The sequence below is a fragment of the Peromyscus maniculatus genome, chromosome 6 (genome assembly GCF_049852395.1).
Source record: "Peromyscus maniculatus bairdii isolate BWxNUB_F1_BW_parent chromosome 6, HU_Pman_BW_mat_3.1, whole genome shotgun sequence".
Classification (NCBI taxonomy): Eukaryota; Metazoa; Chordata; class Mammalia; order Rodentia; family Cricetidae; genus Peromyscus; species Peromyscus maniculatus.
The window spans coordinates 116,124,601-116,152,408 of record NC_134857.1 but is presented as its reverse complement, the minus strand read 5'-3'; the positions used below and the strand labels follow the sequence as shown (position 1 = coordinate 116,152,408).

Below are 27,808 nucleotides of genomic sequence, written 5' to 3'. Positions count from 1 at the left end.
CATGCACATCCTTCCATATACTCTGAATCATCTCAAATGATTAAGCAGATTATGTAAAATACTGAAAACACTGGATAGTTAAACTGTATTGTTTGAAAAAACAATTATAAAATGAATAAGTAAAGAAGACTATACCTATGGAATACTTACTGAATGTTTGTGGCCTAAAATATACAATGAAACTTAATTGTCAAAATGATACTACCAAGAAGTGTGACCTTAGGGAGATGATCAGGTCATGAGGTTAGCATAGTTTTGTTATATTCCTGACCCAATGGTGCTCAGCTGCAAAATCCACCCAATATTCGGTTGCACTGAGCCATCCCTGTGTGAAGGGCCCCCTCAGCTGACCTCAACCGCACTGACACCATGATCATGGTTGTGTCCAGACGACAGTCTGAGATGCCTGATTAGAGCAGATTAAGGCACACTGTAACTGGCTTTGCAGAACAGGAAACTGAGACTCAAGAAGGTTAAATAATTTCCTGAGCATTTGCAATGAGTAGGATTCAATGTCAGGGCCATGTCCTTTGTCCTTTCTCCTCCAGGTATTCTGTCACTTTATCCACCGACATTTACCTGTGAGAATCAGAGTCACTCACTAGGTGTAGCACTCTGCCTGGGAGAGTGAGTGAATCACACAACAATAATTGTGTTCGCTGAACTTTTCAAACAGGAAGTGAACTATATCTTAGAATAACAATATTTTAAATGAAAACATAAGTTTACCTCACACAAAGAATAGGTAAAAGTAGATTATCAGCCTTCCTATGGTAAAAACCACAAATTCATCACCAGATTCCTTTTACCTGACCACCTCAGACTACCTTATATTCTCTAGTACAAGATTCTCATTCCTGTGGTTTAAAATGACTGCAAAAACTTCAGCCATCACATCTGTGTTCCTGGAAGCCAGGTTAAAGCCATCAGGGCAAGAAATAGCCTTTTAAGGATATGCCCCAGGTCTAACACTTAACAGTTCCACCTCCTTACACTAGCTAGAACTCAACCTCCGAGGCTGACCTGATTACACAGCAGACATGGAAATATGTTGTGCCTTTTGGCTGGGGGGTCAACATTCTAAGCTCAAAATGAGTTTCAGTAGTACTATTACAGAATTAAAGAATGAATATTTAAAAGTAACACCATGGGTATGCATAGGAATCTGCATGTGTTTCCTAATTCATTCATATTTTCCATCTTTCAAACAAACTTGAGGTAATGGGACTGATAGACCCAGGGTAATTTCTTAAGAAAAATGTATTACTCCATTGGATTTTTCTCATTACAGGCAAAAATCAAATGCTGTAGATGGGGCTTTTCACTTGGGAGAATCGCTTTCAAACTGTATCATGAAGAACCAACGTTTATTAGACAAAATTACCAACCTTGCTCCAGGGTTAGATCACAGGGGACTATATCAGGTGATTACTAAGGTAAGTTTCTATCAACGAGGGTGTCCCTAAGTTTAAAGGGGTATTTGTCACCTAAAGTATGGGAAGATCATGAGTAAATACCAAAATGAAGAACACAAGAAAAAAAATGTTGCCAAGAAATTAGATATAAAAGCTGCTTCAACTATTAAAGTCATCGAGGCCCTCATATGCATATAGTTTCCCAGCTGGTCTCAAGCACGTCCTTGTTAAGTCGGTGTCCGAAGACAGTACCATGAAATTTGTGCATCTGTAGCTTGAGCATGGGCAGGCATTCTAGGACCCTGCTACATCCTCCAAGTTAGGCTAATTCCCTAGGGGTCAGTCTTCAAAGATAAAGCAGAAAAAAAAGTAAGACCATCAAACTATGGACCCAAACAGGTAGATTTCATAAAAGTTTTGTGGGAAGCTGGGGGGAGGGGGATGATTTTCATACAACTGAACAAATGTCCTGAAAATTCTCTATTTCTCCCTAATGTTCATCCCCACCGTGATGTTCACCCCATCTCCCCCTCCATCTCCTCTCTTTCAAAAAACATTCCCAACTTACCAAAACCTTCGCAACTGTCAATTTAACAAAGCCAAATTGACATCTGAAAGCATAACATGTGTTGTGTATGTAGCAGACATAGGTGCACATGTGCACACACACACACACACACACACACACACACACACACACACACCCCTAAAAGCAGCAATGCAATTTCCAGCAACTGCATCCATAATCAAAATAGTGTTCAAACCTCTGTGTTTGTTTTTAACCCCATAGTCAGGATTCACTGTTTTCAATGCAAATATTAAGTCCACTGGAAGCTGAAGATAAGGTTATAGAACGTGAGGTGATAACTGATTGGGCAATTCTCACTTCTCTGCATTCATTAATCATTCCATACAGTTTTCTATATTTCAAAATAGGCCTGACTGATCAGGCAACCCTTCAATTAAATGTTTAATGTTTTTTTAAATCAGAAGTACATGAAAACACAGGAGAGAAGACTTCTTTAAAGGCAAGCTCATGGAAAGAATGTCTGGTAAATTAATGTTTGTCAGCAAATCACTTCTCTTTTTCAGAAATAATCCAAACTAATAAATGAAACCGTGTGTGTGTGTGTGTGTGTGTGTGTGTGTGTGTGTGTGTGTGTGTGTGTGTGTGTGTAGGGGAGGGTGTATATACACATCATGTATGTATGTGCATTTAGAGATCAGAAGATGATCTTGGGTGAGATTCCTCAGGCCGCACCATGCATCTTTTTTTTTTTTTTAAAAGGAGGGGTCTTCACTGGGCTAGGGCTTGTCAGTTAGGCTAGGCTGGCAAGCAAGCCTTGCTTGCCCACCTGCCCCTGCCTCCACAGCACAGATTACAACTACACACTACCACACCAACCTTTCCTCAATGTGGGTTTCTGCTGATCACACTCAGACCCTGACTGAGCTAACCCTTAAATCTGCAACTGGTTTAAAAGACCAGAAAGTTCTCTGAACCACCGTTATTATTTAAAAGGGGGAAGAACTGAGAGAGGTGAAGAGATGAAGAGGCAGAACGTACTAAAACACAACTTTTCTCAAAGATGTTATCATGGCATCCAATGCTTTTATGCTGATTTAGAAAATAAAGTCAATAAAGATAAAAGGGGAGTGGAATTTATCTTAGTTTGGGCTGTCTGCCCTGATACCATGGAAAGCTACAAATAAGTGGACATAACCAGTTTAGAGTTGACTCCCACTCACATGCACATGCTAGTATTCCTTAATTCCAACTAAGTTTCTAGAATCCCAAGTCCTATAAGCTAGTCTTTTACAAGAGTATCCAAAAGTTTCATACCACACATCAAGCTACTAAACTCAAGAAACCAAAACATATTCTTTTACAACTTGTTATGGTTGATGTCCAATGTCCCTCATAAGCTCCTAGGGTTGAATACCTAGTTCCCAACTGTCTGTCCTTATTTTGGAAAGTTATGCAACTTTAGGGATGTAGAGCCTAAATCATGGAAGAAGGTCACTAGGGGAGGGTTTCCGGAGGTTTTAACCACCCCTGACTGCAGTCTAGTACTCTACTTCCTGGCCCAGCGGTGATGTATATATTTCTACCATATGCTCCCATCACTGGGGGCTGGCCCCGCTGCCATGCCTTCTCCTGCAGTATGGACTAAATGAAAGTCAAATCTGCCGGTCCTCCTTTAAGATGTTTCTGGTATTTGGCCACAGTGATAGGCAACGTACCTAATACACACCCAAATCATCCCTTGTGAATGGCTCAGATGACAGAAAAATTGACAGCAGTTCCTAACAGGAGTTGATCGCTGTAAGCAGGGAGCATGTTAAAGGAGAAAAAGAAAATTTCAAATGACTTCAGAAGTTGGAGTTCAGAAGGTTAACAAGCCAAAAACAAATAAATAATAATCATTAACGCTAGGAACAATTAAGGTAGCAAACCTATGTCATAGAAATCATTCATAATTAATACTCATGCCCAGCCTTGTTGTGTATCTCTTATGTTCAAGAAGCAGGCTTTTCCCAACTGCTGCTTCCAGTTTCTATGTGAGACAGCAGAGAGGAGGCAGCATTCCCTGTAAGGCACCGAAACTATACCAATTGAAACACAATTGTTTGCGTATTTATTTCTATGTAGTCAAAATAATATGTGATTAAGGAAAATTGTATTTTGAAACAGATTATCATAACCACAAAATGCCCTGAGTGGAATACTCAGATGGACTCCCGATAACACAGTACGTCTGAACCATTGGTGGGTATTCTAACATGGAAAAACCCTGGCTGGCTATAAACCTAACAATGGCACAGCACCACAGAAGTGAGAGGAAGAACACTCTCGTGTGCATGCCTGTTTATCTTTGTGCACATGACAAGGAAGGGTTTCTGATTAGTATTATTTCTGGTCAAATGACTCATCACAATACAATAGTGATTTGTGCTTTTACAGCACCAATGATCTATGTGACCCAAAGCTGTGCCTCAGTTCTCTTACCTATAATTTATAGATGATACAAATGAACTCCATGACAGCAGATTTTCTTATTTCCAATGTATCTCTAACCGTAACATAGAAATAGGGTATGGTATAACTAATTTAAGAAAATATGCTGATACCATTAGGAGTAATGGCAATGGTTTTTCAAGACAAAAATTTCTTTGTGTAGCCCAGGCTGTCTTGGAATTGGCTCTGTAGACCAGGCTGGCCTCAAAAGTGTTCTTTTTAAAGACAAGGTTCAGAAACCACACACATTTATATAAAGAAACAAACACAAGGCCAATTCAGCAATTCAGCACTGGGTGTTACCTTAGAATGCATTGTTGTATCAATAAACAAGCAAAGCAATTCTTGCCCTGAGGCCTCAAAATATTTACAGAGACCAAAACACCCATCAGATGACAACAAATTCCACCTTCTAGGTGGCGATGCACTTTTGGTTTTTAATTTTCATCTTAGGACCAAGAAGCAGGATTCATCTGTCGTCACCTGGCATGAAAGGGGAGGTCCGTGTCAGTACACTGAGAACCAGTGAGCTGGCCTCTCACGTGGCAGTATTGGAAGGAAAACAGCTTCTGTACCAGGGGAGAGTCAAACACAAGCGAGGAAAGAGAATTTTACACAGGAACAGGACAGAACTGCAGAGGCGAATGGCAGCACTTAGGGCCTTAAGAAAGGCGTTTCCACAGCGGTGCTCTGAAGAAAGAGGAAAAACAAGCCGGCCACAAGGTGGCTGTCGCAAGAGAGGATGTCTCAACTAAGAAGACCATGTAGAGTCCCACCCCACCCCCTGCAAAGGCCTGGCCTTTTCCCTACACCCATATTAAGACAGAAACAGTCCTCATTCATTTGTCCTTCAGTATTTCGGCCCCAGAACCTTGTCAAATGAGCTCTGTTGAACATACTTAGGCTTTCTGGTTAAATGTTAAGTAAATAATAGTCACTCTCTTCACAGAGCACATTTTTCTGTGCCAGCAAAAGCATGCCTCATCATGCCCATAAAAAAAAAAAAAAAAAATCGACACCATAGTTGATGCCAAAATGCATGCAAATAGCTACTGCTATAATCTGAATTATGTCTCCCTGAAACTTTTATGTAAGAATCTTCACCTTCAAGGTAATTACAAGAGAGGACACATGTGGTATCAGCCCCAGACAGAACCCTCATTTTTCTACCATGTGTTAACTCAGAGAGAAAGGCAGTTCCTGGACAGACCCCAAACACTGGATCCACAGCCACCTTGACTAACTCAGAAGACCTCAAGAGAAGGACTGTCTCAGAAGACCCTCATGAGAAAGTGAGATAGTAGGAAAAATTTCACAATTCAAGGCAACGTAAAATAATTCATTTTTATGTAAAATAGATAAAATTTTGAGAAGCAATTTAGGCCCCAAAGACAAGATTATAGACTATAGGGCTATTGTAAATTAATGAACCAATATGCATTAAGCATGAGTGATTGTTCTTAGCCCAGAGTCCGTACTCTCATGTCATGATTTCATCTGAATTTTATTAATCAACTAGCAAATCAAGACTGACAACAGAGATATAACCACTTTTCTAGAAAACTATGTCTTTTATCCATTTACTCCGCATGCCATGCCTCATGCTCCAGCTCTGCTATGGTGGGGAACATGAGCCCCATTGCCAACGTCTGTGCATTGGATAACATGATGTCTGGGGGCTGCTTTACACTTTTCCTCAAGGGAAAAAAAGAAATAGAAGGAATATAGGAAATGGCATCACTCTGCAGCACAGGTCCAGCAAGCCACCTGCCTAACCCTTTAGCCTCCATAACACTGGAAATTCTTCAAAGCAGGGTTCAGCTCTGGCTTTGGACCCCAGCTTCATTGGTCACTGGTCTTGTAGCCATGAACAAGCTCTGTAACTTCTTTGACGGGGTTTGCATCTGTCCCACCTCAAAAAAACTACCTCGGGAATAAAGAGAAATGGTACTTGGGAAAATACCTGACATCAAATCAGTCAAGGCATCAACTAAACTTGAATCCAACGGAGTCTAGTTCACATCAATGACAGTAAGGGAAGGGCAAACTGAAAGGGAATGGACAATCCCTGAAGACGGGGCACTGTCAGCACCATAATCCTACCACATCCATTCTCTCTCCCCAGGTTCAAAACAAGACTCTCGGACATAGCAACAAGTTGCACTCTGAAAACTTCCCAGAATTCTATGCCCTGGGATACAAGCATAAAAAGGCTGTCTGTGGTCACATGACAACGCACAGGCTGGGTGGACAAGACAACACAGCCACAGCCACACTGTGTCTACAAGTGACACATTCTCCTCCCACTCCCTCTCCTGACTTGACAAAATCCATGAGTAGCTGAGGAGAACAGTAATACAGACCAAACAATCAAAAGCAAAAGTCACTTCTGGAACTCTCTCCACAGGACAGAAGTTCAGATAAGAACAGATGGTACCATTATCATCTGCAGCATAATTACATAGTCATTTTAAAATATACATTAGCGTTGATAATTCCATCACTGTGGAACTAAATCACATCATTCACCAAACCTCACAGTTGGAAATCTTGAGAAGCACAAAATTTTACCCTACACTAAGCTGCTCAACCTACAAGTAAAAGGGAAAATATCAGTAAAAATAACACTGAGGCAGAGCACACTCCAACAATCCAGCAACGAGAGCCTGCCTCAGCTACATATGTCCAGTGGCTGGGGATGCGGCTGGAGGGTAAGAACACTTGCCTAGCATGCATGTGGCCCCGAGTTGAATCAAAAGCAGGGAACAACGTTTCCCACACCCAGAGTTACTCATCATGAAGCCAGGAAAAGTAAGAGAGGCCCGGTAAGAAACTGGAGATATTTGAATGTAGAGACCTGAGGATCTGGCAGGGAGTGTGTACATCTTCTCTTATACCTGTAACTTGGAACCATTTCAACCATGGGATTGCTCAATTACTTTAACCATGGGATTTCACAACATCAGTCAAAGTAGCTTCAGCTAAATCAGAAATGTTTATCAGTGGGGCACTCAAGAAACAAATTTCTCCAACTACCTGCTTTGGATGAAGCATTAGAATTCAGGACCATCACCATCACCCTTTTCTTCAAGAAGTGTTAAATATTCAGTTTAAAAGTGCAATGGTGGTTGCCCTTGTCACAGAATCCTAAAAGTAGTAAATGAAATTTCCTGATCTCAAAACAGTTCACATTTGCATCTAAAAATGCTACAATGAAACCACATGACTCCCTCCTCAGAATGTTTCATGTGACTCCTTCTTGAAGTGGCTTTCGCTTTGGCTACGTGCGGCTTCCTCTCTTTGCTTTAGTGACAGAAACACAGACAGGACGCTAAGAGAGCAAAGCCCCTGCAGTGGATGCCAGCAGCATGCAATAACCAGCTCTAGATTCACTGTTCAGTTTTCAGCAACAGGAAAGACTCAGGATCCAATAAAAATGTCACCTCGGAGTATCTCCTAGCAAGCACCACCTTCGTGTTTGGACTCAGTAAATCCTAGTTTAGACTCCAATCCTGTTATCCATGAGCTTCAGTTATCTCTAAAATGAAGACAAATACACTGCCCATCTTACCCCACCCCACCCCCAAACACACACTCAAAGTGAATTACAACACCAACAGAACTTTATATAAAAACAAGTCCCCCTCTGGGAGTGCAGGTCAGTTAAAAGAGTGTTTGCTTAGCATGCAGGAAGCCCTAGGATTCATCCCCAGAACTGTATAAACCAGGCACACTGATTTGTGCCCGAAATGCTATCACTAGGAAAAAAGACAGGAAAAAAAAATCAGAAGTTCAAGGTCATTCTCAACTACATAGCCAGTTAGAGACATGCCTAGGCTACCAGAGACCCTGTTTCAGGTCTGAAGAGTTGAGTACTCTATTTTTGCAGAGGACTCATGTTCAGTTCCTAGCACCCACAATGGGGGCTCACAACTGCTTGGAAATCTAGCACTAAGGGATCCAATCTCTGTTCAGGCCTCCAGAAGCACCTGCATTCATGTACACATATCAACAAATACACACACATAACTGTTTAAAATGAGACCCTGTCTCAAAATAAACTCATCCATAAAGTCTATTTTCACTCAAAAAGAAATTGTGTATTTTCTCTTCACATTAGTGTCACTATGATGAAAGCTCAGGGTTTGTAGCCAAGATTGCTGGAGCCATTGCTGAATAAACACTCATTCAAGGACCCACTCACTGCAGTGGGTGTACAAGGTAATTGGGAATAAGACCACCCCCTGAAAGACAGACTTCAAATGGCATCAATGATGTGAGAACCAAGGTTCAGAAACTATCAAGTCATTCCATGTGTCACTAGTTTACTCTGAGCAAGAACCTGTGAAGAAACAATGTAGCCTACAAACTAATAAAGTGTTCTCTCCCAAAGTAAAAGTTAAATAATGTACTGCATAATACTTGCCAATGAGAAACAATCTCCAGTCATTGTTCCTGAAAGATGCATTTCCCGCTCTCTGGAATTATAATAATGTGAAGAATGAAGTCACTGGACTTGATGTGTGTGGGAGGGGTACGTGCCCACATGAGCAGATGAGCATGCACACGTATGCACGTCTGTACATATTCACGTGGAAACCAGAGATCAACGTTCAGATGTCTTCCTCAGTCACTATCCACTTGATGTTTTGAGACAAGATCTCTCACCAAACGCAGAGCTCATCCATTCAGCTGGACTGTCTCTGAAGTCCCGTCCAATGTGGGGCTCCATACACCTCACTACATCGAGAGTGAACCTGGGTGCTGGAGCTGAGAGCCGAAGTCCTCCTGTTTCTGCAGCAGGCACTCTAGCAACTGAGCCAGCTCCCTAGAAATTGTTTTGAGTATCTTTTCAAAGTTGTGGTAAAGAAAAAGCTACCAATTAGGTAAAGGAAATTCCTAGAGCACTGAAGACCCAAGCATCTCCATTTTTTTCTCTTTTTCACTTTTGTAAATTGTTGTTTTCCTTTTTTTCCCTCTCTTTTTTTCAAACAGAACCTACAAGATTCTACTTAGCACATTCCCATTTTTTCCAATATTATATGTACAGAACCTAAAATGGGAATCTGAGATTGTGTTTTCTGTGAAAATGAATTTGCCAGGTTTAGGTAAATTCTCAGACAAATCTACTGAGACATGAATTAGGACAAAAATATTAAATGAATAATCAAATTCATGATAAAATGAAAAATTAAACATCAAATTAATTAATTAAAGTAGTTTAGCAAGATTAAATTCAGTTGAGTTGTTAAATGTTATGCTTAGAATTATACAGAAATTACAAAGGCTGCAACAAAGGAGGCCTAGCTGGCTTATACATTTATCACATGAAGATTCTGTGAAGATAGGGTGAGAAGATAAAACGAGGTTATTACACAACATAACACCACTTGGACTATATTAATTACAGGTACGATATTGAGAAAAATGCCAATATCATCATTTCTGTGATACTGATGCATATACATATATATGAATAGCTCCTTCAATTTGATTTTTTTAAAAAGGGCAAAATTATATTCCAGGCATGACACTAACCATCTGGGAGGGGGAGTGTGTAGATAAACCCTGAAAAGTTGCAGTGAAGGAGGAGAGAATGTTGTTTTGTTGCAAACACTGGTGATACACTGTGTTGCATACACCTGTGATACACTGTGTGCATAAAAGGCAGACAGCACACAGCTATGTCTAAGAGGTTCAGACTTTTAAAGAGAAAAGCTCATTGGTATCCATGGATGGTCTAGATTGGATTTGAAAATTTAGTTCAACATCAGGACTGAGGGCTCAGAGTTGTAATCCTAGCTGAGGCAGGAGGATGGCATTTTCAAAGCCAGCATGGGTAACTCGGTGAGACAAAATGGTCTAGGGCTGCAACTCAGTTACAGAACCCAATTCCCAGTGCCACAGTGATTATTTTTTAATTAAAAGTAGGTTAGTATGTTTTAGTCAACTTTTATCATATAGAACGCACAGATTGTCAACACATCTCTCTGTAGTCAGGGACTGACACTTTCATGAGGTGGTGACATGATTTCAATACAAAATAGCATGTGCTTTATAATAAATATTTTCAGACTTCATATATTCATAAGGATCAAGTATATGAATTTCTACATATAAGTAAAACAAAGATCAATGAATGGTGAGGAGTAGTGTTACATCTTAGTTGGTACAGTGCTTGTCTGGCACTCATGAAGCCATGGGTTCAGTCCCCAACATAAACAGGGCATGGTAGAGCAAGCCCCTGCACTAGGGACAGAGAAGGACCAAACCTCAAAGCCATCTTCAGCTACACATCAAGTTTAAGGATAGCCTGAGCTACATGCCCATGTATAACCTGTTCATTTTAAAAAATGCATTCCAGACATAATGTGAGAAAATTAATGTACAGGAGGCAGTAACAGTGGAGACCGGTATTAGAAGGTTGTTACAACAGGATAGAAACATTTCAAAGGTCTGAACTGAGTGACATGTTTAATTGGCCGGATGGATAGTGGCAACATCACCAGGCCAGGAAACACCGAACAGATTCCCCACTTTATTTGCACCACACCCATACATAGCAACTGTCGTAGGGCTTGAGAAATCGTTCCAGAGGGAAAAAACAGGTTGTAAATATAGATGTGCTAGTCATCAGTCTCCAGGCAATCATCAGCCCTATGACTTGGAGGAAATAAGACTGCCCAGAAGGATGAGGGAAGAGACACAAGAACATCAACATGCAGGACTCAGTCAAGAGGAGCCTCAAACAAAACAGAAGAATAACTCCATGGAGCAAAAAGCCCATCTATTCAAAGGGAACAGAACCTGAACACTCGAGAACCTTCGGTGACCAGTGCAAACTGTCTCTGCACAAAGGTAGAGGCCCCCAAACCATCAGGAGAAATGGTGGGCAGGAAATAAGGAAATGCATACCTAATGCAAAGCCAGGCTTGGCGTTTCTGCCTATAATTTCCCCCCTTGTCCCAACCTTGCAAACTTAGCACCATCACTTCTTTCAAGAAGACAAATGAATTCAACATGGGTACATGGCTTCCTGCCATGGACATGCCGTGACATATAGAGAATGCAGGGCTCAAATCCAGATGTATCCAGAGGTGAACTAATGCGTCTCCCAAGTCCTGATACTGCCTCTTCACTACAAGTGTTTGGGGAGGTTGGGGATGGTAAGGTAGGCAGCCTCTTAGACATCTCACAAGAGTCTTTTTGTTTGTTTGTTTGTTTGTTTGTTTGTTTGTTTGAAGGTGGAGTCTCACTGTCTGGCTCTGGCTTTCCTGGAACTCTATGTAAACCAGGTTAGCTTCAAACTCACAGGAATCTGCTTGCCTCTATCTCCCAAGCATGGGGATTAAAAACATGCCTAAGAATCAGTCTCTGTCTCTCTGTCTCTGTCTCTATTTCTGTCTCTGTCTCTCTGTCTCTATCTATCTATCTATCTATCTATCTATCTATCTATCTATCTATCTATCTACCTATCTCTTAAATAGCTGAACTAGTTGATTTTTAAAATCAGCCCTGTCTTCAATAGCCCACAGTTATGTTTTATCACACAGGACTCATGACTCAGAATAGCTGCAGAATTCCAAGTACAAACTCCCATCACTTGCAGTTCCTTTGAAATCCCTCTACTTTAAGGTAACAGGGCTACAGGGATGGTGAGTGGTCAGGAGTACTGCTCTTGCAGAGGACCCAGGTTCAGTTCCCAGAACCAACATCAAATAGCTCAAATTGTGATAACTAATTGTGTATAGCTCCTTCTCAGGAGATCCTAAGCCTCTGGCCTCCTTGGGCACCTGTATGCACATAAGTGCACACACACACACACACACACACACACACACACACACACACACACACACACACTGAAGGACATATAATTTAAAATAAAATAAGCTTGGTGTCACTTCAAACAGCCAAGAAACTGAGACAGGTTACTTTTCTTTTTGCTAAAAATAGAATTGCAGCCTTTGAACAGAGTCAATCACTCTCGATTCTGTGCTCCCACGGTGTGGGGCATCTTCTGCTAGGAGAGTAATTACAACTACTCTGTCATGTAAAACTGATTTTTGTCTTCTACACTGGACATTAACCATCACAAACTGCCTAGTTAAAGCTGGGCCCCAGAACATAGTATAAAGCCACTTTGGGTGGGCACTATAAGTCTGATGCCTACAAAGCCAAAATGGATGGATTCAAACACATTTTGATAAGTGACCAAGACCCACTTTATACTCACCAGGTTAAGCCTGGTTATCTACCACGGGAAATGTATCCTAGTGGAATGGGGGAAAGGCAGTCTAGGACACTGAACGAAATTTATACAAGGTGGGTTCCTGAGGCATGAGATACTTTTCTGGGCATCAGTAACTACCAAAGTACAGAAAATTTAGTCAGTTCACTAAATTATGTTATAATGCCATGTTTGAAAATTTTATTTCAAAACATCAATTTTCTCTTAAACACATAACTGACCAGAGAAGTCCATACAAAGTAGCTGCTGAGACATGTAGTGAAGACATAACTTTGTAAGGAACTTTGAAATGTCCCCAGAAGCCCCCACTTCATGCCCCAAGCTCTACTCTGTAGATAGGCCTTGCTCTCAAAGGAGTATCTTCCCATTGCAGGTCCAAGACATACCTTCCTTTCTGATGACCAGACCTGACCATCCCTTGCCCAGAGTACTAGCACGATGGCACACAGAGGCTAATGAGTGGTCATCCAACATGCTCAGAGAAATACAAGCATAGTTTCCAGGAACACTACTAGAATACATCACAATCTGAAGCAAGATCAAGCAGGCTGCAGGCTAGGTGCCTTGCCCACCACCATTCATAGTGCACAGCTGTGGCTCCATCGCTTCCGGTCAGGACACAGGAAAGAGCACCCTCTCATGGGGAACCGTGAATCCCCTTGTGAAACACTTACAAATGTTTGTACATTGTTATCAGTAATTAATACTTTGGAGCAGAGTTAACACAGCAACATTCTCTGATACCACAGCTGCAGGCCCATGGCTGACTTCAAATCTCAGTGAAACGTATTATCAAATCACATTTAATCCATCGGGGTAATGAAATTGAATGGTCTTCGAAGCTGTTTATCCACAGCCCTTCAGTTGGGCACAGAGGCTCTGATCAAGTGGGATGCTAATCTGCCACTGTGGAGTGCTGTGAGATTACTCAAGGAATGTGCCTACTCCTATCACCACGCTGCTGTGCTATCGAAACCATCCTTGTCGCTTTCCTGCATTATGAATGGAAGGCTATAGAAAGTCACTGGTGAGGCACAAATACTTTCTAGGTTCAGGGATGTTCCTACTTATAGGGATTAAGTATTAGACATCCTAAAGCTGCAAGGGACTGGGAGAAGATAAAAGGAATTTCAAAGCTTAGAGTATCATGACAGTGGCAATCCTTATTCCGTCAAAGGACACGGCATGGTGGACAGAGCCTATCTGTGAGAAGTTCCTGAGCCTCAGGCAGCTTACAGGTCAGCAGAGAGGCACAGGAGAGCCACAAACCACACTGAGAGAACCCAGCTCAAAGTGCTGCTGTACCATGACAACAGGTCAGCCATGATCAACCTTTGTTAACGCCTCCATTTTCAAGGATTCCAATAACCTGACTTGGATTTAAAGGATGACGGGTAATATACGGAATGACCTAGAAACTACCCAGCTAGAGACCTTAGGAACAAGGGTGCTGATTTACTATGGAATGAACTCTCTCAGAGAAAACAGATAGAGCACATTCTTTGGAACACAACAGATTCAGTTTTGGAGAAATGAGACAGCAGACGGGAGAAAGCATTTCTTGCAGGCAGAGATGTCTGGGGAAGCAGGAGGAGTGAGTAAGAGGCCTGACGAAGCCGGGAGATCCCTCTCACTCGATCCGTGCCTGAGATGGCAATGTTCCCATCCATCAGGAAGGCTGGACAGGGGTTCCACATTAGCAGTGGCTTTAGCTAAAATTCAGCTGCATATTCTACCACAGGACTCTAATTTGTCAGACCTAGACCCAGACCTGAATTAGACTAAGAGATTAAAAAAAAAATAAAGGTAGGACTCTGTGACAGATGGAAAGCTGGATTCCCAAGGTTAACCCTATTTTTAAAAATCTCAAAATTCAAACAACTCTTTAGTATACTACGTGTTCACATTTTACACTCAAAACAGGTCATAACTATTTGTTCTAAAACACCAAAATAATCTATTCTGGTGTGAAATGTCCCTAACCTGGTTAAATTTTTTTTTTTCAATTTGTGACCTAAATTCCTGATGCTGCCAAACACTGGCTCATCTGAGTATGTGTGATCTCATACTCAAAGAAGTAACCTCAGACCCGAGCCCTTGGTTAAAGCACAACCCAGCTTTTCCTCAACCAGAATTCGAAATCTTGGAGATCCTGGCACAACTGCAAAGCCTTTCGTCGTCATAGGACGCGCTTTTTCACCACACTCCTACGTTTTACACAAAGCCAAACACAAAAAGGATTCTGACCAGAAGTGAAAGCAACGAAGACTCCTTTCCTGCTGGCGAATACAGAAAATCATAATTTAATAATATTTTACACAGGCCACTGGAGTTGCCCCACATCATAAATGCCCTGAAATGAAACTACTTCTGTGTGGGGAAGACAGCGGACACTGGGCTGTCTGAGCCCATGTGCTAGCACAGAGAGTGGATCGTGGAGAGCCCGAGCCGACCTGCTTGAAGAAGGTACACGACCCAGAGTGGGCTGGCCCAGGTTCCAAGCTCACCTGTGGAAAGGGCTTAGGGCAGACACCTCACTTACTAGGTCTCCTGAGTGGTGTGAATTCAATACCTGAGTGCTTCTAACACGGTTTAGGTACAGGAGAATTGGATGCAGCCTCTATTACTCATATAGTAGTCCCAAAAGTTTGTTATTGGCATTTTTGTACTCAGCCACTTCCTATCCAAATGTGTGATGTCTTTCTTACATCTGTTTTAATTTGTAAACTCACGGCTACAAACTTGCATTTGTACAGCGATGGATGTATGATCAAGGCCTCACAGTTGCTGGTCACTTGGCCTTCCTGAAACTTACTTTCATCATTAACCTGAAAGAAATCACCACCAGCCATCAACCACTGAGGAAAATTAGTGTATACACTTTCCCCTCCCCCAGTTCCGGGGACGCAGCCCAGTGCCTTGCCCATGGCTAGGCTAGTGCTCCATCACTGAACAGCGTGCACAGCCTTCTGTGGACCTTTTAACGAACGGGGAGCCACGGAACTGAGGCTCACAAATCAAGAAATTATCAGATGTCTGTAAGCCAATCTGGACTTCAGTTGAAGGAAACTTCAAAATAGAACTCCACAACTTAAAAACTGAAATTCATCTCATAGTTTGTCTATTAATCCATACAACGTAACAATTATGGATCACCTTCCTATAGTGCAGCAGGCTTTCTGCTGGAGCTGAAAAGACAAAGACAATAAAGCAAGACCCTCTCTCTAAATCAGTGGTTCTTCAACTTCCTAATACTGTGACCCTTTAATACAGTTCCGCACGCTGTGGTGACCCCCACGCCCAAACATAAAATTATTTCCATTGCTACTTCATAATTGTTAATTTGTTACTGTTATGAATTGTAATGTAAATACATGTGTTTTCTGATGGTCTTAGTTAACCTCTGTGAAAGGACAGTTCACCCTCAAAGAGGTCGTGACCCAAAGCTTGAGAACCAATGCTCTAGGGCTTTCCGCCTCCTGAGGAGGGGAGACAGACAACTCAACAAACCGTGGCAGCGACCTGTTTCTAGCAAGGGAGTTGGGGTGAGTCCCTCAACTTCAGCTGACGGTGTCAGGCGAGGTGCCAGAGAGGAGTCCGAACTCAAGAATGAACGTCTTGAACTAAGTAACGACAAGTACTGTTGTGATCCCACGAATCAGGCCCACTCCCGGAAAGCTAACACTAAATATATGCAACAAACCATCAAGGCTAGACTTCATCGTTAAAAAAAAAGTTTAAATTTAGCCGGGCGGTGGTGGTGCACGCCTTTAATCCCAGCACTCGGGAGGCAGAGGCAGGCGGATCTCTGTGAGTTCGAGGCCAGCCTGGGCTACCAAGTGAGTCCCAGGAAAGGCGCAAAGCTACACAGAGAAACCCTGTCTCGAAAAACCATAAAAAAAAAAAAAAAAAAAAGTTTAAATTCCTTTGTAAAAAGCAGCACAAACGCTGATTCAGGTTCTGTCATTTTAAGAGAATGTATATTGCACTTTTAATTTAATCTGATAAAATGGCATTGCTTACACGATACTCAAAAGCAAATGTCAACAGATGGCTCAAAGACCACTCAGCACAAATAAGGACTCAGCAGAGTCGGTGCCACGGTTTTGAACTTCTCATGGCCCATACATCTTCCAGCTGGGTGGTGTCCAGTGGCGTTTCAAGGCCAGAGGATGACAGGAGGCTACGAGGGTAAGAATGGCACTTGTGAGTTACAAAAAAACGGCAGAAAATAGCAGTTTGAGATGTACACAGAAAAGGGCTTTTTTTTTTTCCTTTCAAAATTTATCAGGTCATTTTCTCTTGAAATCAAAGTCTGGACAATGATTGACACATTTAATCACCCAATAAATCCAGTATAGGATGAATAACGTATCTTCTCAATCATCAGAAATGATTGTTTTAAGAACAAATATTACAAAATAAAATGTTCGAGTTCAAGTGAAAGTTCAAGGTCAGATAAAAAAAAAATTAGCTTTGAAACTCATCAGACAAGGCCAATTCAAATGTCCAAACAAGAAAAGCGCCCTCAGCACAGCTGTGCCTCCGCCTTCTCACCCTCCAGTCCTGAGTGGGCTGAAGAAGGAACCTTCCCGTCACCGTGCCTAGCCATTTACAAGGAGTCGGAACTTAAAAAAAAAACACTCAAAACACACAGAATTTGTTTCTGTTTATATCTTAAGATCACACGTGAAAAACTCCACCGCGCTCAATCGTTAAACAGGTATTTACTGAGAATATAACAGGCAAAGCATTGTAGTAAACGCCACAGGTCTGCTGGACCAAACTTTTAAAACACAACTCTGAATACAAACATTGACCACCTTTATGCACTTCCAAATAGATGCAGCAACCTTAAGAAATGGTTTAGGATCCCACATGCTGCAACTTCCAAAGCATTTTGGTATTCCTCAGAAATAAATGCACATTTTGAATTAGAACTAGCAATTCTTTCCAAAGACCGTGGAGGAAGCACAGTTGCTGTGGAAAGCGAAGACTTCACAGCTCCCAGCAACTATTTTCTTAATTTACACACACACACACACACACACACACACACACACACACACACACACACGCTCCCAGGAGGTGTGCCACCAATCAGAAGCAGCATCTAGAAATTTCTGATCCCTCCTCGCTTGCCTTCATCTTCTGCAGGCACATTCAACGTTTCTAGCTGCAAGACACCGAACTTCACAGAAAATCATTCCCCAAGTCTAAAAATGCAGCTGCTGTGTATTTTGCTATGAGGCCAGAGCACAGCTTAGGGAGTGTGGGGGAGAACACAGAGCCCCGTTCCTGTTCCGTTCACCCTGCAGCCCTGAGGCCCTTGCTATCAAGGGTAGCTATCAGCGAGCATGACCCAGCACAACGGAGGGGGACGGTGCAACCGAGCACCCCTATTCCTTCCTGGGATGGTTTCAAAAATATCTCCTTTAATTTCAAAAGTGGAGTATTTTCATAATACTATTGCTACTTGCTTAAGCGGGACTCTAATTTCTGCCACCCTAGTACAGGCTGAAAATGGATTTGAGACTCTAGCAGTATGAAGGGGTCCCCAAGTTGATGGTACATCAGACTTCAGCACTCTTCTGAATCCCTAATCAGGAAGGAGTATGTGCTTTCCCACAGACACAAAGAGAGCCTGGTAATTTCATACACGAGGCAGAAGTACCGCAAAATAAGACAAAACAAAATGCTGAAGCACTGAAAACAGACGTACTAAAGACTTAGCTTGCAAGGCCAAAATCCCATTTCAGGGCCCATGTCCCTCTCACCGGATGACTACATCCAGTGATAGCACTGGTGATACTTTCCCCTGAAATTCCTCCGGAAATTAACATACTCATCAAGAACAGCAGTGTTGGCCAATGCCATCACCACTAATTCAGACAGAGGCTTACAGCAGCAACTTCAAGATACAGTACTTTTCAGCATAGTATACTATTTCTAGCTCTGGTTACACACTTTAAAAGAAAGCCATGTTCATCAGTATTTCCTCAGTAAACCTCATGCCAAGATCAAACAAGATTATAACAGTTTCCCAAACACAGCGGCAGAATGGTATATTTCTGCTAATACAGAAATATAGCAAATATGTTTCTACACAGCTCGTGATTTAGTAAAGCAAATGGGAAAGAAAATGTAACAAGATCCTAGATCAAACAAAACAAGTGTCTACTCTCCAGCAAAAAGAGCCATTTTTTTCCACAGAAACCATTCGCTTACCTGCATTCTAGCCTCACCTATACCATTTCAACTATTCTGTTTTCATTTCTTTGGTTATCTAGAAATGCCATTACAAGCTACTGCTGTAGGCCAGTAGCATCGTGGCTTTGAATATTCCCAACTGTGACCATTCTAGAGGGACCTGAAAACACATAACATGTTGTCATTTGTACTTAGGTGCCCGCAGTGAGTAAATCACTGCTGCCAAGGAAACACCCGCCTTCTTTATCCCACATGATGGAAGTGGTCTGTTAAGTTAGAAGACAGAACCTACAATTAGAGAAGAATTCAAGATCTCATCGTATCCCTCTTAAATATCAAGTGATTTCTGTACCAGCAAATTGCTGAAACTCGGACACAATTATTTTTTAATGATCATAAAATGTACCGCTGAGTCATTCTTTGCCTACCTTCACAATTCCTAAAGTTCCAGCACATTCTCACAAAGCCTTCACAATGGTGAACTAGACTCACTAAAGGCTGGAATGGGAACAGCACCATCCCCTAACAACAACACTCCAAACGGACCCTGTATTTGGCTTTATAATTAGTTTCAACTTTACTCGGTGGCACAAAAAGATAAGGGATACCATATGAGGACAACTGTCAAAGTTGACTGCAGGGCATCCAAGTCATACTTTTGCGTCTCTATAATTACCATTTTAAACAGGTCATGAAGAAGAAACTGATTCAAAATGGCATATTTTTACTGAACATCAATGTCAGCATAAATCTCATTAACTAGATTCTAAGGCAGCTAGGTTGTTACCTTTTCCTGGCTATCTTTAAATTACAGTGTCTATTAAGCAAGAATCTGTGTCTGTGCTTTTAAACAATAATAACAACAAACAACATTGCCCTTAGTTCTTCTAAAAGGTGATAACATTTAAAACCACTGGTCTTTCCCAAAATCTCAGTCTCCAACAAACTGTTTTGAGCACATTGAATTTGTGTTACATTTACTTTTAAGAAATCCTGAAAGTAAATATTACTGAATACATTAACCTAATTTATAATTAGCAGCATTCATTTGTGTTCACTCAAGTATATCATCCATGTCAGAACTATGTCATTTCTGGTATTAGCTCTACTAGCAAATGCCTTTCTTAAGAGCCAGCACTGACGTAAACTTTATCCACCAAATGTTGATGTTTAATGATAATGAATTTCAATTAATTATACTATACTCCAAAGGAAGGCCAGACAAATGAAACAAATAAACTGATGGCAAATTAATTTATTAGTTAATTAGTTACAATGTAAGTAAAATAAATTTGAAAAGAGTTCTTCTTGATAGCCCCCAACAGTGTAATTTGCTACTTTGTTTCCATATGCAAATACAATGGTCCTGAGTGAAGTATCGGATTCTTGTTTTCTTTTTAAATAGTCAAAACATTATTTCTCAGCTGCAGATATTGATGGCAAGCAGTTGGCCATCACTGAGTAACAGTAATTACTTGACTCCTGCACACTCTTGCTTGGATGATCTGAGATGTCTTCCCAGAATTTCTGTACTTGCACCTGACGAAGAGTTCAAAGGTGACAGAAGGCAGAACAGCTATCTCCCCAAAAGCAAAAGCAAACATCTGCAGAAGAGAACAGAGCACAACCTAGAGGACTCTTCCCAGGAATCTACCCCTTGACAGCCTGCCAGACTCTGAAATGTCTATTATTATAATCAGTTTGGGATAAGGTAAAAGGCCCATTATAAAATCTGTGAAGATGAGAAACGAATTGTCCAGAGCCAGAATACTGCCATAAACTGGACATCACATACTTTTAACTGTCACAGAGCAAAACTTTACAGCCACACAGGAACGTTACAGAGAGGACAGAGGAAAGTGACCAGAAAGCAAAGCTGCAGTAACTTTTTGAGTAGACTGCAGAGGACCCAGAACACAGGGTACACTAGGGGTGGGGAGGAGAGCTAGTTACGTTATTGACTGCAGTCTTCTACTGATTACACTATTCAGTATCTTTAAGATATAATGTGAGCCAGGCATGGGGAAACACTTCTGGAATCCCACTCTGAAGACTGCAGCAAGAGTTCCTTGAGTTTCGAGTAAGCCTTCAACCTATATACAGTCTTTCTCAAAATGAACAGTGGGTATGCTCCAAAAATATAAATAAGTAAATGGATCAAATTACACTGGTTCCTAACAAACAGCCTGCCAAAATGTTTTCTCTGAAACCTAACAACTTTATATCTGTTATTAAATTTAAGGACAGTCAAATAAACCAGAAGTAGATTTGCTAGTTGAGGTCACTTTTTTTCTGGAGGTAAAGTAAGTGAATGCTAGTCATCTCTCCAGCCACCATTCCTCTTTCATTCTTGAAGTTTAAAGGTTCTGCACATGCTGTAGCAGATTCAACAAGCCTCAACACTACCACAGTTGACACTAAGACTCAAAACTCAACCTACCTTTCTAAAGTTGCATTCTAGAAGCACAAATCAAGAGAGCTGTAGAAAGCTGTCATCATACACTATAAACAAAACCACAAGCACAGAGTCATTGTAAACAGCAATTTGTCATCCAGCAAAAGCCATATCATAGCAATAAAGATAACTGTAAAAAAGCCATGGCATGCCAAAGGATTGATCTGAATATATGTATCAAACAGAGCTACAGATGCACTTTATAAAAGGAAACAAGGCCTCAAGAGCAAAGACAGCTCCTCAAAGATAAACCATTTCCTGTGTTAAGGAATGATTTCAAGAATGACAAATGACAGGAGGTTCTCAGAAAATCTGGAGTAAATCATGTTTTTGCCTAATATGTATTATGTATATTTTTAATATAAAAAATAATTCTATTATTTTTCCCAGTCAGCATACGTGTTGCTTTCTGCTTGTTAAACATGTATATAATATTCAAGGAGGATCAAAATGGATTATCATCTCAAAATACTAATCCTGAAAAATCTTATGAATGACAAAATGTTCACCAGAACCTTATGTCAGGACTTTGAAGCCAATGACATAAAATGTGCAAGAAAGCATAAAAGAACCAAAGCCATGGCAGTGTGCCCACCTTAAACTCAGGAGTCATCAATAATATTTTTCTATAAACAAAATCTTCCAGTAGGATCCCCATCAAAACAGGCAGGAGATTAACGTTTCCTATTTTGGATCTACAGCCCACATTTATAATTCACTTCTGCAAAAATACATAAATCAAAATTTTGGAGTGATGGGTGTGCCTACGTACTAATGGGAGAAGTCATGTATAATAACACAACACTGAAACATTCGGCAAAAGAGCTATGAACAGGGTGAGCACTGGCTCTGCCATATTAACTGATAAGCACATCAAGAATGGATGAGCAATTAGTTTAAGTTTATGACAATGTCAATCTAAATTCCCATTTGAAAAAGCCACATTTTGAGACTTAAAACACAGAATGTGACATTACATGTACACAGTACTTTTTTTTCCACTACCAACACAAAGTATCATGTGAATTGTAAACTATTACCTTAATTGTTTAGAAAACAAGTTATCTTTTAATTGGAGTTACACCTAAATTTCACACAGTACACAGATGTTGGTCATTCTCTGGTATTTTACTCAAAAGGTCTTAATTTTTAAGCCAACAGAAGCCTTTAATACAACACAGTTCTTTGGAATGGATTTGCATCGAGTGTTTACATAAGGATCCATGCCTGCAGAAAAGATAGTTCTGCCTCTGTAGCTCTATTTTTTTTTTTTTTTTGCAGATCTATCCCCTCTTTATTTTGACTATGAATCCTACTTTGAAGTAGGAATGATACCAATATAACCAAAAGGAGAGAAGATCTTTTATTCTCTCATAAAAGAGAACATAAAACACACACACAACTTTAAAAACCTAAAAGCCGAGCAAATGTGAAAGATAGCAGGGATCCTTTCCTAAGACTCCAGAGACTATGTATCGACTATGTACCGTGGTCTTTGGGTGCCGGGTTACTTTCACCTAAGTGTTCCTGGAGCAAATGACTTGATTGCTTTGCACTCTAACTGAATGCTCTGGCTGCATAAGACACCATCTCTGTTCATATAACACACACACACACACACACACACACACACACACACACACACCATCGCTGCTTCCAGTTTCAGAGGCATACTCTGCACAGGCTGGTGCCCATCTTGGCTTTGCTCAGTACCCTGACCCCAAGAATAAGTGACACTATTTAATCCTTGCGGATCTTCGGTTCCTCCCCCATTCCATATTGTAATACAGTGAGGATGGTGGGATCCCTTCTCCGCAGGAGTATAGAAAGGGCAACCACGTTGTCCCCTTCCTCACCCCAAGCATCCCCAAGGCTTCTCCTAGCCAGCAACCGAGAGCCATCTCTGCCAGTTGTACACAATACATGTCATCCTTGGCAATAAGAGAATCAAATAGCCCGTTACCAAGGGGGTGTCAGGAGCCTGGGGGAAGGGAGCAGGGTGAGCTTCCCACCCTAGAGGCGTGCACCAGCAGGGAACCCTTTAAGAGCAATGACAGGTCGGCGGCAGCCAGCCATGGGTGACAAGGGAGGTCGGCGGAGGACCGCCACCGCTCGCGTCGCTCCGGGCCTGCAGGGAAATCCCGGGGCGGTGGGGGTGGCTCGGGTCGTCCGCCGCCTGGCGCTGCCCCCACGCCGCCCCGCGGCCCCCCGCCCCCGCGGCGCGCGGCAGCCGGAGCTGGGCTCCCCCCACGCTCTCCCGCTCTCTCGCGAGTCCTGTGCAGGCCCTTCCCGCGGAGGGGGAGGGGGCGCCCCGGGAACTGCTGCAATGGAGCGCCTGGAGCACCGTGCCCGGGCGAGCCAGTCCGCGGCAAGCCACGGCCACATAAAAAATGCCCTATTAATTTTTTAAAAGCCATAAATCACCTCCCCTCCCTCTACAAAGAGCAAACCATAAACCCGATCCCATGCAAGCCCGCGAGCAGCCACCCACTTCCTATTTCTGTCACAGCAGCTACACCCTGCCAGCAGTCACCCCCCTCCCCGGGCGCCCCCTCCCGCCACCGCCACCCCCGCCACCGCCTCCCAGGCGCTCAGCCATTTGCCAACTGCTGCCCCCCGTCCACCAAAAAAAAAAAAAAAAAAAAAATGCCCCTATTGAGGCCGGGTGGGCGGTGTGGGGGCAGGGCGCGGCGGAGGAGGGGGATCGCCGCTTGCAGGAGATCCTAGAAGGTCCCCGGCGCGAGCTGGAGAGGGACAACCGGGGCGGGGGAGGGGCGGCCGGGCGCCTGCGGCACTCGGTGCACCCCGGGCCGCCGCGGCGCTGCGCTTACCTTTCACCACCCTGTCGGTTGTCGACAACTTGGGATCAATCGCCTTGGGCTCGGACATCTCCAGCCGCCGGGAGGGGGGGACAGCGACGCGCTGCTCGTCCCGTCCGACTGCACACCCCGACCGCACCGGCGGGCCAGACACTCAGCGCCGCCGCCGCCGCGCTGCAAACCGCTCGGCTGGAGCTCCGGGCTCTGGGCTGGCTCGAAAGTTACTGCCGGCTCCGCGCGTCCCTCCTCCGCCGCCGCCGCCTTCACTCCTCCTCCGCCGCCGCCAGCCCCGCCGCCTCGCTCCGGGCTGCGCGTGTGTGCTGGTTATTTATTTATTTTCTGAGCACGCCTCCCGGTTCTTCTTTTATTCTTGGGGACGGGGCGGGGGATGGGGAGGAGAAGCGCACGCGAGCACCCACCCCGGCACCGACACCGGGCGCCGCGCAATGGAGCCCCCACGCGCGCACACGGTCGGGATTAAGACCGATCACATGGGGAGGGCCGGGGGCGAGGGAGGAGAGGCAGGGCCGTGGATGTCAGCGCCGCCAGCCGCGCCTCGGCGTCCCGGTGGCGGAGAGGCGGCTGCCGCTGCGGCCGCCGCTGCTTCCCCACGCCGATTGTCGCCGGCCGCCGCCGGGGCCGCGGCCGCCGTGGACGTCCCGCCGCCGCGCTCGCCCGCGATCCTCCTCTGCCTCGCGGCGCCGCTGCTTCTCCACGCACAGGCAACAGCCGCTGAGCTTGGTGGACACAGTCCGGGGCACAACCTCGCCTCCGCCGCCGTGCCGGCCGCCGCCACCACCGCGCCCGCCTCCGCCTCCTCCCCTTCCTCCTCGCCGCCCCCGCCTCCAGCGCCCGGGCCACCTCCTCCTCGGGGCCCGCCCTCCGGCCCGCCCCCACGCCGTACTTTCACGAGCTCATAGGCTGCGGCGTGCGTCCCTCACCGCTAAGGCGGTGGTCTGCGCCGCCGCCCCGCCCCCGGCTCTGTTTTCTCCGGGGTGCCACACAGTCCCGCGGGCCTTGCAACCTCCACCGCCCAGTGGCTGCTCAGGTGTCACTGAGGTGGGCAGAGAGGAGGGAGGCTGGCCCGGGAGCACGGTCCGTCCGGGAGGAGCTGGGCTGCGGAGTGCCACCGCGCCTGCCCGCCCCCTGGGTCCCGCACACACTCCCGGGTGTGTGACGGCGGCTGCGAGTGTGTGAGTGGCCCGCAGGAGTGAGATCGGAGACCCGGGAGGGAGGAAGGAGGAGCGCCCGGAGCTCCGGGCCGCGGCGCAGCTGCTGTCGCTGCCGCAGCTGTCCAGGGAGGATCGCCAGGACGGCGACGCGTAAACAGCTTACCTTGGGGAGGCAGCTCTGCCTGGGCTAGGTGGACGCGGGTTACTGCTGGTGGGGTGGTTAGTACGCGTGCACAACTTCACGGGAAGAGGGCGAAAGTGTGTTTCGGGCGCTGCGGGACGCCGTGGCTGGTTATCCAAGGAGGATGGGGACGGACTGGAGTCTGCGACCCAGGCTATGATCAGTGACCCAGGACGCCCTCGGGTCTCCTAGGAAATAAAAGGAGTCGGAAAAACTCAAGAGAGTTCGCTTTGTCCCTGTTCACACGTGCAAGCAGTCACTGGTGGCCATAGGTAACACTAAAAGTCTTGCTCCTTCCAGTTAGTCACTTGGTGCCCAAGGTGTGCGTGCAGGGCCTTGGAGCCTTGCTGAGGATTCTCACCAGTCCGTCCCTCTTAAGAAGGAAGTAAGGAACAGAGAATGAGATTCTGGTGGCCCAGTTAGTTCCTTTCAAACAGCTTTGGCTTAAGGAAGGGTCTCTCTGCAGAAGGTTCTCTGTGCACAGCCTCCTCCCTGGCCTACCTCAACCCCGAGGACCAGCAAGGAAATTATGCAGAAGGCTGAATACATTTCTAACCCTCGTTTTTCCTGTTTTACTTTAAATTCCTTCAATATCAGGGTTTTCCTGTTTCCTGAATTGAACTGTAGGCCCAGTAAAATGCCTAATAAACGTTTTAGGAAGCTAGGAGATGGAGCCAGGAGAACTGTTTTGGCGACAGGGATTAGATTAAACTCAAATCCGAAAAAAATAAGTTTTAATAGCAGACTGGTGGCGCTGGAGCATGACGAGTGTGTGGCTTCAAGGAATCGGAGCAGACACTTCTGGAGCAGCCCTGTAGAGGCCTGCTAGTCAAAAGGAGAGATGGAGTGGGTGGGAGCATCCCACCAGCAAAGGGAGGCTGCCCCTGGTGGCCAGATTCTGCTGCCAGCTTGGGAACCTCTATGGTCCTTGCCTTCAGTAAGTCTGTGTAGTCCAGTGGAATTTTCAGGGAACATAAAATTACCTCCAAGAGGTCTGTCTAATCTCCCCAGTTAGGGGTTGTTGCAAACAGCCTCCTTGGCAAGAGCAGAGCTAGTTGCCAAGGCAGATTTGGGAAGCTGGTCCCTGGCCAGGTGGCTGGCAGAGAGGGAGGGATGCCAAGACCTGTGGGTGAAGAGGGCCTACTTCAGGAAAGACTGGGAAACCTTATCTGGGGATACTTAACGTTTAGGGCCAAGACTTGCTCACCCACACGCTGCACACAGATGCCGTGCAACTGTTATTTAGGGTAAAACTTCCCCTGGGCACCAGAAAAGCACCCTTGAACCGGGATCAGAAGCTGAAAGTGTCAGCCACATTGAAAAATTTTATGATAGAGATAGGAACTGAAGGAACACCTTTCAGACACACCACAAGTCTAGAACAGCACCTAGCTAAGGTATGTGGGGGGGGGGGGAATGAATAGGGATCACATTGCAGCACATCTTCCTATTATCAGATACTTTTAATGCCTGTGTATGGGTCCATAAGCATTGTAATGCAGACACATCTTGGGTAAAGTAGGACTCAAGTACTGTGCAGGAGCACATCAACCAGGAACTAGCTAGGTCCAGACACCTGGTTTCTCAACCAGACAGCCAAAGCATCTGTTAGTCAGATGTCCCTTCAGACAGCCAGCTCTCTGCTATCACCATCCTTTTCTCTGTCTTCTTAAATCCTGTTAGACTCCCCAAACAGTTCGTGACTATATTCCCACTGACAAAGATTAACTTACATTTGGAATTCACATGTTCAAGGTGATAACTTCAGTTTCCAGAAACTGACTTTGGAAATGTCCTTTGCTCATGAAGAAAAAGTAAGATTAAAAACATTGATAAAACAATATTTCAACCTGGTGATAGCAGCATATGCCTTTAATCCCAGCACTCTGGAGGCGGAGGAGGTAGGTGGATCTCAGTGAGCAGAGTGAGTTCCAGGCTAGCCAGGGCTACACAGAGAAACTCTTACTCAAAAAAATAAAAATAAAAAAAAAACATTTCATCCACTAAGAAAAAAAGTATATGCCTTTTCTTCCTTAGTTTAATTCTCTCTAGGAAGCAGTTTTCCCACTGGGAATTCCATTTCCCAGCCTGACCATGGTATATCTGTGTGATTAGTTTTTGATATTGATAATATAAGCTAAAGTGGTCTGTGACTTGCTGGCCAGAGTGATGGTGCAGCTGATCCACGTCCTTCCATCTGTAAGACTTTCTTTAGCTGAATACAAGAACCTTCTAAGACCCTGGTTTGGACGGAGGATCAGATAAACGGAGCCAAGTCTTGTAATT

At 44.1% G+C, this 27,808-nt stretch overlaps 1 protein-coding gene across 2 annotated transcripts in view; it reads right to left on the bottom strand.

Annotated features, from left to right (window-relative positions):
- Ppp3ca (protein phosphatase 3 catalytic subunit alpha) overlaps nucleotides 1–24,473 on the bottom strand; it is a 291,242-nt gene extending 266,769 nt beyond the window's left edge. The window contains exon 1 of one of the 2 annotated variants that reach the window (XM_006970334.4): nucleotides 24,182–24,473. In XM_006970334.4, coding sequence (XP_006970396.1) covers nucleotides 24,182–24,239 — 58 coding nt within the window. In that variant the 5' untranslated portion in view covers nucleotides 24,240–24,473. The remainder of the gene's footprint in view (nucleotides 1–24,181) is intronic. The other variant, XM_006970333.4, reaches the window with a different exon arrangement.
- Nucleotides 24,474–27,808: the final 3,335 nt, after the last annotated feature.